This window comes from Panthera tigris, chromosome C1, assembly GCF_018350195.1.
Source record: "Panthera tigris isolate Pti1 chromosome C1, P.tigris_Pti1_mat1.1, whole genome shotgun sequence".
NCBI lineage: Eukaryota > Metazoa > Chordata > Mammalia > Carnivora > Felidae > Panthera > Panthera tigris.
This window is the reverse complement of record NC_056667.1, coordinates 84,987,137-85,005,089: the sequence shown is the minus strand read 5'-3', so window position 1 is coordinate 85,005,089 and position 17,953 is coordinate 84,987,137. Positions and strand designations below refer to the sequence as shown.

Here is a 17,953-nt window from a genome sequence, read left to right as displayed (position 1 = left end):
TAAAGTCACCATCTAACGCAGAGCAATACAAATGTACCTAATACCATTGCACTATGAAGACTCATCACAAGAAATAAATGTTTTCCAAACTATGTATGGTGATGAATGTTACCTGGACTTATCATGGTGATCATTTTTCAACATCTACAAATATCAAATCATTACACTGTACACCTGAAAATAATATAATGATATGTCAATTATACTTCAATGAACAAAGTAATTGAGAAGAAAGAAATGCCTAAAACAGTAAATTTTATATTGTATGTATTTTACCACAATTTTAAAAATTGGGGAAAAAAGAGTTTATCAAAAACAACAACAAAGGCGCCTGGGTGGCTCAGTCTGTTAGGCGTCTGATTTCAGCTCAGGTCATGATCTCACAGTTTGTGGGTTCAAGCCCCACATCCAGCTCTGTGCTGACAGCTCAGAGCCTGGAGCCTGCTTCAGATTCTGCCTCTCTCTCTCTCTCTCTCTCTCTCTCTCTCTGTCCTTCCCGCGCTGGCGCTCTGTCTCTCTCTCTCTCTCTCTCAAATAAACATTAAAAAAAATTAAAACAACAATAGCAACAACAAAAGGCAAGGTGATGATGTGACTTTTGTGCAGGTGGTAACTGCCCTTGGGCTCTGATCTCTGCTTTGAATCTGCATCTTTAAAGGCCATAGTTGGCTCAGTCAAGACCACAGCATTCTGATAAGATACCACTTTACCCTCTATGTCCAATTTGATGATTTTCAGTTTCCCTCTGAAGTTACCTTCCTTCCTTCTTTCATATTTTGTCATCTCATTATTCATTCATTGAGTAGATATAATACAGAGCACCTACTATGTGCCAGGCACAGTTCTAAGAGTTCAAATACTGAAATAGTTCCATACCAGTATGTAAACAGCTGCTGCCCACAGCATGCCATGGCCCTCCGCACTGGCCACCTCATCTCTTCCCTGGGACACCCCCTCACCTGGACTTCCTCATGGCTCAGCATAACAGGAAGGCTCCATTGTGGCCAGCTTCCAATTCAGCTGCTGACTCCCTGGGCCTAACCCCTTGTTAAGTATTTTATCACCTCCCAGACACAGCAATGAACGGAGCAGACAAGGTCCCTACCCTCTAGTCTAGGAAAGAGATAATAAACAAGTAAATATACAAATGAATCAGATAATTTCAAATAGCAGAGCACTATAAAGAAAATAAAACAACAAGGAACTAGAGGGTGACTGGAGGTGGGGAGAACAGAGTAAAACTTGAGAGGAAGTCTTTCTGAGGAAGTGATTATTATAAGGAATCAGGAATGCAAAGGTCTAAGATAAAAACTCTCCAGGCAGAGAGAACAGAAATATGAAGGTCTTCAAGTGGGAATAAGTTTGAGGTTTTCATGGTTAGAAGGCCAGTGTGACGGGGGCATCCTGAGCCAGGAGAACACAGAGGTAGACACGGCCAGATCAAGGGGGATCTTAATGGCATTGGTAAGGAGGTTGAATTCAATGCCAAGAACAGTGAGCAAGCATTAGACAGATTTGAAACAGAGCCATGAATGATCTAATTTATATTTTTAAAAGATTACTCTGACAATTGTGTGGCAGCTGTGATTAAACAAAGGCAAGGGTGTAAAAAGGAAACAATGTATGATGCTCTGGTGGTCACCCAGGTAAACAGAGACAGTGGCTGGAGCTACAGGATAACAACAGAGATGGAAAGAAGTATTCTGACTCAATATATGTTTTAGAGGCAGAGTTGACCAAACTTACTGATGAGTATAATGTGGGAAGAGGAAACAGGAGGAATGAAAATGTACTATTCTTGGATTCAGCAAGTCACTGATGGCAGTTCACTTACTAAAAAGGCAATGACTGTGGGAATAAATAGGTTCATGGAGAAAAGGAATAAAAAGTTCTGTTTTGCCAAGATAAATGTGAGATACCATGGAGATACAAACACGTAGTTGGATATCTGACTTTAGTAACAGGAAGATTCCCCCATGAGACCGTGACTTATCCAAACAGCAACATTAATGTACGTGTAACTTCACTGAGATGTTTGTATAATGCACATTACAGACTCTCTTCTTATAAGACTTGTGCCAACAATTAAATGCATACACACAATACAAAGTAAGGCACAAAATTCTCTTTAAGGAAAGAATACAATTCTTGGTTTTCATTTTAATTAAATGTTGTGTCAAAAAGCTTTCTGGGGAATGCGTTTTCAAAACTGGAAACGACAATCAATGAGGAAACAAACAGTACAAGAAGAATTACTTTACACCGCTTTTCGAACTAGTGTGTCAGACAAGCTCATGCTGCCCTCAGCGCTTCTTCAATCCCGCTGAAACTGCTTCTCCTTCATTGGGTTACATTAAAGTGGTGGAAACTTCTGCATCTGATGTATTTTATCCCCAGCTCAGTGCATTTATTATGACTGAACTTCCTTTCAAAACTCTAGAGGTGCCATGATAAAATTAAAGATGACACCAGAAACAGGAAAGACGGGCATTAAAAAGGAAAGAAGAGGGGCGCCTGGGTGGCTCAGTCGGTTAAGCATCCGACTTTGGCTCAGGTCATGATCTCACGGTCCGTGAGTTCGAGCCCGCGTCGGGCTCTGTGCTGACAGCTCAGAGCCTAGAGCCTGCTTCAGATTCTGTGTCTCCCTCTCTCTCTGACCCTCCCCCGTTCATGCTCTGTCTCTCTCTGTCTCAAAAATAAACAAACATTAAAAAAAATTAAAAAAAAAAAAAAAAAGAAGGAAAGAAGAGAGGAAGAGGAGAGGGCAGGGAAGAGGAGAAGGAACGAGAGAGCAGTAGATGACCTCTTCCTGATAATCCCTTATGACAAAGGGCTCGCGGAGAACATGCTCACACAGCATCACCAAACCCCTCAGGAAAGACACCCTTGTTTACATGGCTTGAATCCAAAGGTTATTACAGGCTCTCCATATTCTAAACACACTGTCAATTATCAGTCCCAAATGAGTAATAATTATCAATGTAAAGTGAAAAATAAGCATGCTTGCTTCATTCAGCTTACCAGCACTTCACTAAGCCTTCATGCCAACAGCCAGCTTTTCATGTGTGCCTTTAAAACAAAAGCAATGGCCTGGCTGGTGCTACAAATAATCTTTGTATCCTCAGAATCTGAAGGAAACTTAGAGGTCATTATATCCAACCCTATCATTTTACAGATAAGGAAACTAAATAAAGCAAAGACAGATAAAGTGGATCACCCGTCATCCCAGAGCCACTTCAGGATGAAAAAATGTTTTTCTGATTCTTAGTCAAGATTCTTTGTATTATACCCTGCTGCCTACAGAGTGAGAAAGAAAAGTACCACAAGGGATGGCCCACGGCTTCATGGTGGCCACACCACAGGGAGAAAAGTTGGCCAGAGCTGGGCATCTCAGCCCTGGAAACAAGGCCCCAGGCTGCACTCAGGCTGTCAGCCTGCCACTACTCTCAGCCTACACCCTGCAACAGCTGACAGTCTTTCTAACACCACATCTGTCTGGGCTTTTTCCCCTAGAGCTTTCGGTTTAATGTGGCAGAGTGTGATACATAGTAGCTGGTGCCTCCTTCCGTCAAGATCTTCAGGAGGGCCTGGAAAGGTCACACAGCAGTGTGTTTTCAGGCTTCAGAGAAGCACAAACCCTCCCCAAGGATGATGGGAAGTGACACCTCTCTCCCCTGCCTTTAAACCAGCCTATTCCTACATGGATATCACACTTGTCCCTAAAAAGTTATTACAGGTTACAAATGAATTTTAGCCTTGGTGGGCTTCTGCCTTCCAAGTTTTTGTCCAATCCCAGTACATATAGAAAATCCTAGAAATATTCACACCAAAACGCTGTAGCACATTCACATGGAACTCACATTTACGTTTTAGTACTTACAGAGAACAAAATTTGCAATCAAAATGTTTCTGGGAAAGTCTTGTCTAGTTAGTAGGGAAGTGTAATATATGCAGGACCTATATTTGGTTTGCCTACTGCAAGCATGTATATAGATTAGTAGATGGATAATGATAATATAATAATAACAATCCTTCCCCATGCAATCTAGGATTTCCTCTTATGCAAAAAAGGAACACCTCAACAGTCTTTAAAAATCTTCCACTATATATTCTTTTCCCTGGATATATTCTTTCTGGATATTCTTCTTTTAAAAACACCCATACAACTGTGGGACCCAAGCTCCCCATTGTGGTTCTGAGACTCTGTCATTAGATACTAGCAAATAAAATCTGAGAATTAAATAGCCCATGGATAGTAGTCCACACTTTCCATTCCACATCAATTCCCAGGGTGCTAATAATTTTCACCATCTCCCAATTCCACTGAAAAACTGGCCTGGATTTTATGTGACAGTGTTAGCATTCCCTTGGCCTGATTATAGAAAATAATCATGAAAAAGTACTTACAGCATAAGCACCTATTAAAAATGCTGCATTTGCTCTTTTCCGTTGATCAAAACAGGTGTAGTGCACTATTTTCTTTCTTGATAAACTGTATGACTAAAAAGAGGGAATAAAAAGAGTGTAACCATAGAGACAGTGTTAAAATATACAGAAGGTATACATCATCTCAACTTCCAAGATGTGTCACAATCAGTGAAATGTACCAACTTTCAACTTTCATTTCTATGGCAATTGTCCATGAGCATATTTGAGGGATGAGGGTTACTGGCTCAGACTTTTTGCAGCCCAGTCATAATGCGGATTTGACAATATAACAAATATTTCTCTCCAAGAAGGGAGACATACAATGAGAAATAATTAAATTATTGGCATCTTTATTAATGGGGACCATTTTGGAAGATTTACTCTAAATCTTATACACAAAGTCTAGTCATCCTTTTTTTCTTTTTTAATTTTTGTTATTGAAGGATAGTGGAGATACGATGTTATATTAGCTTCAGGTGTACAACATGGTGATTCAACAGTACTATAGATTACATAATGTTCACCATGATAAGTCCAGTCACCATGTGTCACCACACATTATTACAATAGTATTGACTATATTTCCTCTGCTGCAGTTTTCATCTCCATGACTTACTTATTTTATAACTGGAAGTCTGTACCTCATTATCCCCTCCATTCATTTCACCCATCCTTCCACCCCCGTCCTCTCTGGCAAATACCAATTCATTCTCTGTATTTATAAATCTGTTTCTGGGTTTTTTTCTTGTTGTTGCTATTTGTTCATTTGTTTTGTTTTTTAGATGCCACATATAAGTGAAATCATAGGGTATTTGTCTTTCTCTGTCTGACTTATTTTACTGAGCACCCTCTAGGTCCATCCATGTTGCCACAAATAGTAAGTTCTTTTTTTACAGGTGAGTATTTGTTCATCCTTTTTCTTTCTCTACATACCATACCCAGTTCCAGAAAAGTTATCTTTACCTTTCATATTAGACAGTTTATTTTTAAATGTGTCAATCAGTCTATTTTCTTCTAAAATTTTCAAGTGCCTATATTAACTAGAACATCAATACTAATATTTTCTTTCTAGAATGTTCCATAAAAATCCCTTTTTAATTATCTGAAAATAAATGGCTAGTGGGAAAAGGTAAGCCATCAAAAGGGTCACATCAGCAAATATCTTAATGCAATAACCATATGTTAAATTCATGGATTCAAACAGTTTTATTAAGGCACCTGCTATATGCCATGCAATATGCTACATGCTCAAGGATTCAGCTAAATCCAAAATAAGCAACTTAGTATGTTGCATACATGCTAAACATGACAAGAAGTGTGCAAATAAAAGATGTGTTAAAATGAAATCAAAGTATGAAGCAAACTCAAACATAAAACAATGAGAACACTGACGCAACTAAATGAAATCTGCTCAATTTCTTCATATTTCAAAACAGTCACAGTATTTTGACAAATGGCTTTCAAAACACAGATACATGGGTACCTTTTAATATTTGTCTACAAATTCAAACTGACTGTAAAAGCAGCGTTCTATACCTTACACATTGACTACAACCCACAGAATACCTGCTTTTACAGCCCCTTTAGAAATGTAAGAGACCTCAACTACGTACCTTTCTTCATTCACCCTGCTGTTTTCTGTAAGTTAAGAAACTCTTCAAACTCTGAAGTCCATTCTACATGAAATTGCAACATTCTGGCTTTTTTAATGTAACCACAGAAAATGCAGCTATATGTATCCCAGCAATGAGCCTGGAAACCCTCACCACCCCAAGTCAGGCACTTCCTTCCTAACCCAGAATCACATGTTCTGAAAATGGCACTGCTCTTCTTAATTGAACTTTGAGGAGCATCTGGGTGGCTCAGTCAGTTAGTTAAGCGTCTAACTTTGGCTCAGGTCATGATCTCACGGTTCGTGAGTTCAAGCCCATCATCGGGCTCTGTGCTGACAGCTCAGACCTGGAGCCTGTTTCAGATTCCATGTCTCCCTCTCTCTGCCCCTCCTCTGCTTGCTCTCTCTCTCTCTCTCTCTCTCTCTCCCAAAAATAAACATTAAGAAATTTTTTTTAATTGAACTTTGAAGAGTGTTTGCCTCAAAGCGGGTCTCATTACCAAGGTCCTTATTTCCAGACAGGCTTAGTAAATTATCCCTATGAAATAAAGCTTTAAAAAGTACATTTTATTCAATTCAGTTCAGTCAAAATACTGAGGTTATCTAAAGACTTCAAGGTCACTATCAATGGTGCTGACACTTGTCTCCTTGCTTTCTCAATTTGAGAAAACTGTCTGCTGGACATTTCCTTTCGTTATTTTATTATTTGCTTGTTGCAAGTCTGTCTTTTGCTTTGTTTTTGCCACCTATTGTTCTCCATCAATAAGTTAGGCTTGATTTACCCAACGGAGAGTCAAAGCCCTTAAGATATAAGCATATTTTATGGTGTCTAATCCCAAACACCTAAACACTGCCTTAAACAGGCCAGGCCCCCATAAACATGAGTCAGGCTGAGCCTAAGGGACTCAGCTCTTCTCGTTCCCAGCCCCTAACTAATTACATTTACTGGTTCCCTAAAACACTCATGGGGAAGAAAAATATCCACAACTGATCCTGAAGTCTGGATTGTGTTTTGATGCCTTTTTCCACTAAGAATTTAGATTTCACAGCAAACAATTGCTATCATTTAATAATGTGGAATTAAATTTATTTTACAAATCCACTTGCCAAAAGGGACAAACTCATAATGGTGTGCTTCCATCACCAACAGTTTTTTTGGTTGCTTTCAAAGTTTTTGCTTTTGTTTGGTTTTTGTTTTTTTCTTTCTTATTCTAAAGTATTTGGGATGCAGAGACCTCCCTGAACCCTCCAACAGCAACCATGAAGCTACAGGACGAAATTCTGAAGGAAACTTTTTTTTCACTATAAACTTAAAAATGCATTAAAGTAAATATAATACAAATTAAAATTTTACGGACTTCAGAAGAATTTTTTAAACTTTACAAGCTTACAGAAATTACATCAGATAAAGAATATTCTTCATAAAATATGCCTACAAATTTTAACTTTTTAAATATCTCCTACTAGAAGCTGCCTATAGGATGGAAACATAATTTTTTAACATCCATCACCATACACAATTACAAAATCTTTTTTCTTATGATAAGAACCTTTAAGATCTGCTCTCTTAGCAACTTTCAAATATATAATATAGTATTATTAACTATGATCACCATGCTGTACATTACAATAGCTAACTTTTTTATATCAATTAAGCGAGAGTTTCCATCTAATTTTTAGGATAATTTTTAAAGCTCCTAGCATTTACCTTGCTTAGAGGTTTTTGGAATTCAATTATTTTTCTCAGTAAAGTTTCAAAAGTACTACAATCAAGAAATGATCTGCTTAGTGAAGCTTGGCCAGTATCTCCCAGGTCAGATCACTGAGGCTCAGTTCTCACTCAAGGAATCAAAACTAATTCAAAGTAAATGATAACAGAGAAAAATCTTATGTCATACTGGCCTTTTCCTAATTTTCTGCCTTGCCATGGCCAGGCCTCCCTCTTATAGGTCACTCTGCCCCAGTCTTACACCAGCAATGCTGTTCAACATAGCAGATAACCTGGTACTGAAATGAAAAATTTCAAGGATGGTGTGCCTGGCTGGCTCAGTCAGTAGAGCATGCAACTCTTGATCTTGGGGGTCATAAGTTAAGCCTCACACTAGCCATAGAGTTTACTCAAAACAAATTTTTTTTCAGGGATAACAAAACATCTTGCCAATTGTTTAGCTAATGCTTTGTATGATTAGATTGATATACATAAACTAATATTTTCTACTTTCAAATATTAAACATGTCACTCTGTTAAAAAAATAAAATAAATTTTAAAAATAACCCACAGGGGTGCCTAGATGGCTCAGTCAGTAGAGCATTCTACTCTCGATCTCAGGGTTGTGAGTTCAAGCCCCATGCTGAGTGTAGAGCTTACTTACAAATAAGAAAATTAAAAAAAAAAAAACCTACTACATATTAAAGCACTCCAGAAGAAATGATACTATCCATTGGAGACACTGATGATTCCAGTACCTTTAGAGAAAACTTTGGCTCATTTTTAAGATCTTTCATGGAGGAACTTACCATGGAGAAGAAGAAAGGGACAGTCTGCAGATAAAAGGATTCCATTTTATGAATGAGCCCAGTAGGTATTTTCTCATACTCTACCCCAATACCAAGAGAACTTAATGCCTCTAACCAGAACTGCTTCTTCCTTACTCTGGCCCAGCTCCTCTGTGGCCGGGTATGCTGACTAGGCCCTTCAAGGAGAGCCCTTGCAAAGTTAGACCATCACCTCTGGCTTTCAGTGAGCTATCTGCTCTTAACAAATTCTTTTTGCTTTACATGAGCAGCTCAGAGATTACAAAAACACTGTGTACAATAGCAAAGTAATGCTAGCCACTGGAAAAACAAATGAATATAGCCTTAAATACAAAAGGATCGAGGATGTCACAGAAGGAATACTAAGACCTCTGGCCTAGTTGCCTGCTCTTGCACATGACCAATTACAAATGATAACCTGTAGCCCCTATCCACATTTATTTCAGATTTCTACCTAGCAACTGCAGTATATATGCAGTATATATCCTTCCAAGCCTTCTTAAGTGGACACAGCCAGCCCTCTATAATAACAGCTAACATTTATTGCTACAGTCCATCGTTTCCTAAAGCATAGCAACAGTGCCAGAGGGTCCAATTTGACCAGACACAGAGTGACTCCCAAACCAGAGATCGTGGGCAAGGCCGAAGTATAATGAATATTCTGTGTCTCTCTTTTACCAAGAGAACATAAGCCAGGAGCCAAAGACGGCCTGGCTTATCACACTTGGCCAATATATTTCTCCTATGTCAGATCACAGACAGTTGAGTTCTCTCAGCAAATATGGTAGATGTTAGAAATTCAGAAATTTCTCACTGAGTTTGATAGTTTTGGTAAATCTCAATTTATAAGGTCACAGTAAGTTTCATGGTGCAAAATTTAAATAATTCTCAGGTCAACAGAATTGGTTGAATTAATCAATCTCAGTAAAACTTTTCAGAAAAAAAAAATCAATCTAAATTATATTTTATTATATTTAATCCTGTTAGCAGACTGGCTCAGGGTAACCTAGAGAGCTTGTTAAAATACAGATTGCTGGGCCTCAACCCTAGAGTTTTTGACCAGGGCCCAAGAATTTTATTTCTAACAAGTTCCTCAGTAATGTTGATGTTGACAGTCCAGGGACAGCACACCAAAATCCACTATGCTATTGCATAAAAATGTGACTTGTCACCCCAGGAAATGTTTTATGTGGCTCCTAAATCACTATCCATTTGGTCGAGTAGCCCCAAAAGACATTTAACTTCTCTTAGGAACTCCAAATCATGCTAAATGCCTTTTAAAAGCATGTCATAAAAAACACATTGCCCCAGATACCTCAGAAAACTGTATCACAATTTGTAAATTCTTGCACTCCAGATGACAACACCTTAGGAACAAGTTCCTTTAATGATTCAGTAACTGAGCTGCCTTAAATGGCATTTTTCCAGAGGGTCCAAGTTCAGATGCTCTCTGGGGCCAAGAATTTGAAGTGGGTCAGGTGTTAAACCAGAAGAGCATGCCCTATCCCAAGCAGACTTAGCTCCAACCTCCTACTCTCATGTAGGAAACTGAGCCCACTATCACACACTTTAATATGTAAAAGAAGCCAAAAATTCAGAATTAAGTGGAAATTTTCATAAATTACAGATGTTGACCATGAATTCAAAGTTTTTAAAGAGCATGCATGCCTAAGAAAGCATGACTGAACTGAATGCAGCCCCCTAGGCAACCAGTTTGCTGAAGCTGCAGGCTGGGTTACTGTGGCTGAAGGAAGTCTGTGGGTTCTGTCAGCATGGACTGAGCAGCTGATGTGTGCCAAACACAGTGTTGAACGACATGGTAACAAGGGGAGCAGAACCTCAGTCTCCAATCTCACAGCACTCACAGTAGAATGAATATTCGATGCTAACCAAGGGAGAGGTACTGGCCAAGGATTATTACAAACAAAAGAGAAGGACTACCGAGGGATGCATTCACAGCATAGCTAGGAGCAATGGAATGATCTTAATTACAGGTAAAGTAATTATTTCATGTAGCAAGGTAAAAACTAGATAAAAGTTAGAATACAGTATTGAATATCTATCAATTAATATAACTGAACCTATAGAAATTTCCAGACCTGGACTGCTTACCTGAGAATCAGACTTCTACCACTGCTACGTAAATCATGACAAGCATGCAATCTAGCATATAAACATTTAACAGTACTTATAAACTGAAGTACGACAACTGTTATGAGAGAACAATACAAATTAAGATGAGGGTATTGACCCTAGGCAGCCATTTTCTATCTCAGAAAGGAAAGCTATGTGAAACCCTGCATTCTGGAGGGCTCACTCCTGGAGAAAAACCAGTCACAGCAACTCAGAAAGAGAAAATGTTGACATGCTACACAAGTCACAAATAGCCCAGGCTCTGCTCGGATGGCAGTGACATAACAAATCATGCACTTGTTCAGCTTAGGGCAGGGGACCACAAACTACTCAACCATTCCAAAACAAGAGGTGGTCGAAGATAGTGCAATTCAGCTCAAAGCCAAAAAAAAAAAAAAAAATCAAAACGCAAAAAACAAAAACAAGAGCTCATGCATCATTCAGAACAACAGATTTTTTAAGTAGCCTTCCAGTAAAGTTGTTTGCCATGCTTAAAAGTAAAATCTTCATATCATTTGGTTAGAATACCATGTTTAATTAAACTGTAAATCAGCCTGATGGAGCTCAGGAAGACATTACTGCGGCCTGGACAATATGCTCTTTAATTAAAAACAAAAACAAAAACAAAAACAGAACCCATGCACTTCCCTAAACAAGCAAGCTCTGCCAGTGATGGTGCTCAGATTAAGTAGATTATAGCATGGGGACCGTGGTGACCAAGTCATCATTCTCTTACAGGTGACTAGGCTAGCCCAGCAATGGCTGCAGCAATCAGCGTCTCCAAAGCAATCAGTTGTCACCTCATTGCAAAAGCGATAAAATGAACAGGTCTTCCTGTCAGCAGCCATGACCTCTACATGTTTTACCTCCAACTTTCCCAGGAAAGGGATATTCTTGAAAATTTTCTTTGGCTGTACAAAACAAAATATGGTTTATGTTTTCATTTAGAGCTAAAACAAAATAGGTTGAGCAGCTTCTTTAAAAAGAAAAAGGTGTCTCTGTGTGGTCCATTTTATTTCAAACCCAATATGTTTCATTAATGAAATGGCACATGTGATCAGAGTAGAAATCAAAATGTTAGAGAAAAGTTGTTCATAAAGATTTGGTGGAAGGCATTTGGGGATTCTCCATGCCTGAGGATTTCTGAAGGAATCAGGAAGGACTCTGTACCTTGCAAACTCTATGTATGCCTACTCCCATGTGAATTAACATTGCTTTAGAACGCCTGATACCTCTTTAAACTACATGAACTGTCTCCAGAATAATTTGTTTTTCTTCCCCCCAAAGCCCATGAACCTGAAACAGAATATAACCTCATGAGGAAATCTCAACATGTATTTGTAGTTATAATAAGAGGGTGGTCTGATCATTATATCAAAAGAGTTCTTATGTACAAACTACCTGATACACTGGCAGGTGCCTGGTTACCGGATAGGATTACTGCACTGATTCATTCAGCAACAAGGACATTCCCAGAGCCCCCACCATCTGCCAGGTACTCAGTGCTTTAATACAATTGTCCATTTCACCAGGCCCACCCCCCTTCTCCTTTTAACCTGAAAGGCCTATGTGGGATGTTTTGTACATTTAAAATTACACTTCTGTCAATATTCTTTCAAAGCTTTTGAAAACAGTTTTCAAGATTACTATAAGTATCCTGTTGATTCATAAGAGCAAGTATTTAAAAAAAAAAAAAATCACTGCCCTAGAAAATGTCCCCTTTTTTCAGTGATGTTCTTAGATAGTTTTTTCACAGACTGAGGTTTTAGTTTTCTCAAAGGAAAAGTGAAATCAGCAGTTAAAACTGTATTGACCATTTTAGGAAAAGCTAGTTCAATCATAGGATTATAAAACTTTCATATTATTGTATCAGTCATTGAAAGATTTTCTTAAATGACCAAGTTTAAACAAGGTACTTTTTTTTTTTATATCACTATGTTAACTTTTGTTAAAACACTCTTCCCTTTTAGAAGCCTGTATATCCTAGCCCAGTGTTGTTACCATTGTCTGTGCCAAGAATCCCTTTAAGAATCTGTTAAGGGGTGCCTGGGTGGCTCAGTCGGTTAAGCATCCAACTTCAGCTCAGGTCATGATCTCACAGTTTGTGGGTTCCAGTCCCAGGTCAGGCTCTGTGCTGACAGCTCAGAGCCTAGAACTTGCTTCGGATTCTGTGTCTCCCTCTCTCTCTGTTCCTCCCCCATTCATGCTGTCTCTCTCCCTCAAAAATAAACATTTAAAAAAATCTGTTAAAAAGTTATGAATCTTCTAAGAAGAAAATATAAATACACACAAAATTTTAAATATAATTTCAGGGGCTTATGGATTTCTTGAAATACCAAATTAGCAAGTTCTGGTCTAATCTATCAATCACTGATGGCATTTTACATTAAACAACTTACACAGTTTTACCAATTGTTCTCATTTCAACAAATCTTCCTTTTTTTTGGACTATCTCCCTCATTACAGTAACTACTGACCAGAAATTGCAAACTACAACCTATTACTGCATAACTCTTAGTACTTACACTTTTTAAAATATAGTTTAAAATTTTTAAAAATAGGTTTTTTGTTGGTGATGGTCTTTTCTGCCTTTGGTTTTTGAAACTAAGTCGATGTTTGCTGGATAATTTTCCATTCTAATCAACATAATTATAGTAAAGGTCCCTGGGAATAGAGGGCATACTGACACACACACAAAAAAAACAGCAATAAATCACTGCCTCAAATCATCAACTTGAAAAAAATACCTTTTGAAAATATAAAAATTAAAAATTTAGGTTTGGAACAGAATGCACTGCAAAATATTACCTATCTACATAAGGTGTCAAATAAAAGAGAAAAAAATCATAAAAGCTTTTTTGGAAGAAATAAAAATTGTCAAAGTAGAAAATAACATGTTGCCTAAAAAACCTAGGAAACCACACATGAACAGTAGTCTAAGAAGCTGTTATCAGTTAAAATAGTGCCAAATTAATGAGAAAGAATGAAATATGGCCCTTTGTAGCAACGTGGATGGAACTGGAGAGTGTGATGCTAAGTGAAATAAGCCATACAGAGAAAGACAGATACCATATGGTTTCACTCTTATGTGGATCCTGAGAAACTTAACAGAAACCCATGGGGGAGGGGAAGGGGGAAAAAAAAAAAAAAAAAAGAGGTTAGAGTGGGAGAGAGCCAAAGCATAAGAGACTCTTAAAAATTGAGAACAAACTGAGGGTTGATGGGTGGGTAGCAGGGAGGGGAGGGTAGGTGATGGGTATTGAAGAGGGCATCTTCTGGGATGAGCACTGGGTATTGTATGGAAACCAATTTGACAATAAATTTCATATATTAAAAGAATAAAAAATAAAATAAAAATTAAAAAATAAAAAATTTTTCTCACTGTAAAAAAAAAAAAGTGCCAAATTATTCAGAGAAGTAGGGTTTGAGGACCAAGTAAATACCATCATATCTGGTCTTTAAGATGTCTCTAGAGCAGTTTCAGCAGGGTAAGGAAAGCAAAAGTGAGACAGCCAAGGATTAAGAAACCAGTGCGTAGTGAGGATGAAAATAGTGAGGGCAGAGTATTCTGAAACCTCCAGAGACAAAAAGATAAAAGAGCACCTGTAAGTCAAAGGGATCGTGATAAGGTCAACAGAAGTTTGTGTGTCTGGTGACCCTGTGCTGGGCACTGGGGACACTGAATTCTATGACATGTCTCCATCTGCTAGGAGGGTATAGTCTAGTGAAAGAGAGCAATGTACACAGGGAATTATTCATCAATAATAAAGATCTCCAAACGGGAGGCACCTCCAACCTTGTTCAGAAGGACAAGGAGATGCTTCCTAGAAGCCACGGTGTCTGAACAAGGTCATAAAGAACAAGGAGTGATCAAACCAGGGGAAAAGGACATTCAAGTCAGACTGGACGTCACAAGCCATTGTGTGGGGCAACTGGTGTGGTTCAGGGTAAAGTGCACAGCCAGCAGTGGCAGGAGTACCGCAATCTTGAGTAAATCAGTAAGTTAGCGCATGAAATCATCCACTGGGAAAGACACCAAGGGTGGGAGCTGTGAGGCCAAGCAAGACAAAAGGCATGGAAGCAAGGTGCCCAAAGGTCTTACCAAAATGCATGAACACAGGCTGCAGACGAGAAACACCAACAGGGATCCGACTGAGAAAATAGCCTGAGGGCCTGGAGATTACACGAAGGTGAGAGAGACAGAATGTGGGAGGTATGCAACAAGAAGGGTACATTTAAAGCAGGAAAGCCTGGAGTCTGAGTTCCTGGAAGAAACGTAGTTGGAGTGGCAGTAACAGTCACTGGAGCAAACGAAGCAGAGGAGCCTCAAGGCCACTATGGACATGTTTTCAGGGCAAAGTCAGCTGGGGTAGTGCTGTGGGTGAGCGCATGAAGATTATAAACCACAGAGGCTCCTCCAGTGATGAAGGTGGAGAGGAGCATGAATAAGTCACAAGCCTTGAAATCTAGCCCCCACTTTACCTTGTAGCCTTGGACAAGTCACCTGCTTCTCCTGGGCCTTCCTTTCTGCACCTATAAAATGAACTGGCTAGACTAAATTGTCATTTGGATCCCTAAAATTACATCAAACAGCTTTTGCATACGGAAATGACAGCCAGGAGACTGGGAAGGTGTTCATAACCTTGGTTGAAGAAATGTTATTGTTATTTCCTATTCAAAGTCATCAATGTTCCATTAGTAACTTTCTTCTGTAGAAGACGTTAAAATTTGCAAAGCCTTTTGCAATATACTCCTAACCACCCCTCTATGAAAGCTCTATAATCCCTATCTTATAGCTAAAGAAACTGAGATTACACAAGGTTGAAGCAATTGCAGCTTCAAATTGGTAGTCAAGTCATTTCTCCCAATGTAGAGATTCTACTCGGATGCTTTGAGATAACGCATGACTTATCAACATCTGGGTTTTGAAAATTCATTCCTTCAGCAAGTAACAGGGTATCTACTAGCAGTACTAAAGCAAAAACTGTCCTTCCAGGCATCCATCAGATTACCTGATCCCTGAAATGAACCAAGGGACTGCTGAACTCTATTAAACTTGCATAATGTTGAAAGAAAGCTTTGTAAATGAAAACAAATCAAAACAAGTCCATGTATACACTTACTTATACAGTTTGGTGTAAAATATGGTAGAAAAATAGCCTTACTCAAGCCATCTACTTTTATGTAACTGATATAAGCAGAAGACAGAGTCAGACCAAAAAAATTATTTTTGAAATAATGATTCTTTTCTCTTCGATCTTCCAAGTAATGGTCAGGTCCTGAATTGTTAATTATAATACCCAGTTCATACCAACTACATACTAACAGGACTAATCAAGAAAGCAAAAAAAAAAAAAAAAAAAAAAAAAAAAATTCCTAGGTCCTCAAAAGGAAGTAATAGCCTTCAATTATTTATGGATTATCCTTTCCTTGTTAATCATCCACTAAAAGTCCACTTTATGTTTTTATATTAAATCCTTTTTAGGATATTTGCTTCCTTGGTGATTACAAAAGTTTCCACTTTATTTTCTAAACTATAGGCAGTAGCTTCTTTTCTGAAAAATGTAGACCAGTTTAGTTAAAGGAATTTACGTACACCTTTTCAAGTCAGATAATACTTTACAAATTAATTCTTTAAACAGTTGATTGCAACAGACCTTATGTTATATGATTATTGACAAATAAAAATCTCTCTTTGGTATTCATTCCATGACCATTTAGCATTTTCAGATCAATGACAAAAATCTGTGAATTCATAAATATACAACATATTTTGCAGGAAATTCTCCACTACAGACAGTCTTTTATCCCTAAGTTCAATAAAAATCAATCAAATCAAAAGATCACTAAACAGCTAATATGTACAAAGTACTGTACATCGTCACACCAGTGACACTGTAACTAGCAGAAAGAATAAGCCACCTGAGCATTATAATTTCGCAGTTATCTTTAACAGCATGCTGTGTAGTATTTGACCTTCCAAACTGAAACGTTACATTTAGGATCCTCATTTTGAACACTGGAAGACAAAGATAAATATCTCTATGTGATGAAATAAATTTACCAAAACCAGGATTACATGTAATGCTTTTCCTCACGTATCTTTAGAGTCTAAGAGGAAAAAAAAAACCATGTAAATCAAAAATACAGATGAATACTGAAGTATGATCCAAATTCTGTCACAACAGGTAAAGTCCCTGTTGTATCACTACTAGCTCATCCATCCCACTTGGCTGCTAACTCTACAAAGATGACCTCCAAGAAATACATAAAAATTTCAATCTTGATCAGACAGGAAAAGCTTGAGAGCTACTGCGATGCCGTGATGAGTGCCTTCATCACCTGGTTTCAGATAAACCATCCTAGGGAGGAATTTGATAGACTCATTAAACAGCAACCTGAAAGGTATTTGTGCTTTCTTTCTTAGATCGCTATTCCAATGACTTCATTCAGCTCACATTTCAATTCATCCTGAAAAATGGAAGAGGTTAACATGTCCTTTATGGGGTAATCAGGTGGATCAGTTTCAACTTCTCATTTATATGAGAGTAAACTACTCAAATAAATATCCAAAGATCAAGATTACCTAACTAAATGGTGTGTGCACGGCAATCCCAGTGATCAGATTTCAAAGTTAAAATTTCCAATAACAAAATATAAACATCGTCATAGTACTCACTTTCAGTTTCTTGTTTAGCTTACAGCAGTATCTGTACACCATTGCCAAGTTCAGAGGTCCAAAATCTGCATAAAAACTGGGATTAAAAAAAAAAAAAAGCAGTATTTAGTAGAAAAATAATTTTCAGGAACATCAATGCTCATTTTTATTTTCACTAAAATTGCAAATTTCAGTTATCTTCAGGAATATGGGTCATTATATAACTGATTCATATACTCCAAATAACTAATGATTTCACCCAATTACTGTAACTAGTCTCTTAACAAGGAACTATTTGGACATTTTTGAGTTCCACCTTGTTTTATCTCCCTGCCAGGACACTCAGTAAAATGATTAAAAAGCAGGCCACAAAAGAAGCAAGATGAACATAACATGTGCATTCACTTCCGAGTTGGATTTATCACCTACTTAGTCACCAATTCTAACTACTCCACTCAAACTTTGCTCTCAGTTCTCGAGTATCTTAAACCTAGTGGTCTTCTTGCAGTTTTCTTCTCCTTGAACATTCCACATTATATGACACACTGGTCCATCTCCCTCTCTGCAGACATCTCCAGGATACAGTC

At 38.1% G+C, this 17,953-nt stretch overlaps 1 protein-coding gene across 5 annotated transcripts in view; it reads right to left on the bottom strand.

Moving 5' to 3' along the window:
• The window catches only part of CDC14A (cell division cycle 14A), a 183,787-nt gene that overhangs the window by 144,036 nt on the left and 21,798 nt on the right, over positions 1-17,953 (bottom strand). For all 5 annotated transcript variants that reach the window (XM_042998004.1, XM_042998001.1, XM_042998003.1 and 2 more), the window contains 2 exons: positions 17,388-17,463; positions 4,408-4,500 (listed from right to left, as the gene is read on the bottom strand). In XM_042998004.1, the coding sequence (XP_042853938.1) occupies positions 4,408-4,500; positions 17,388-17,463 (169 nt within the window). The remainder of the gene's footprint in view (positions 1-4,407; positions 4,501-17,387; positions 17,464-17,953) is intronic.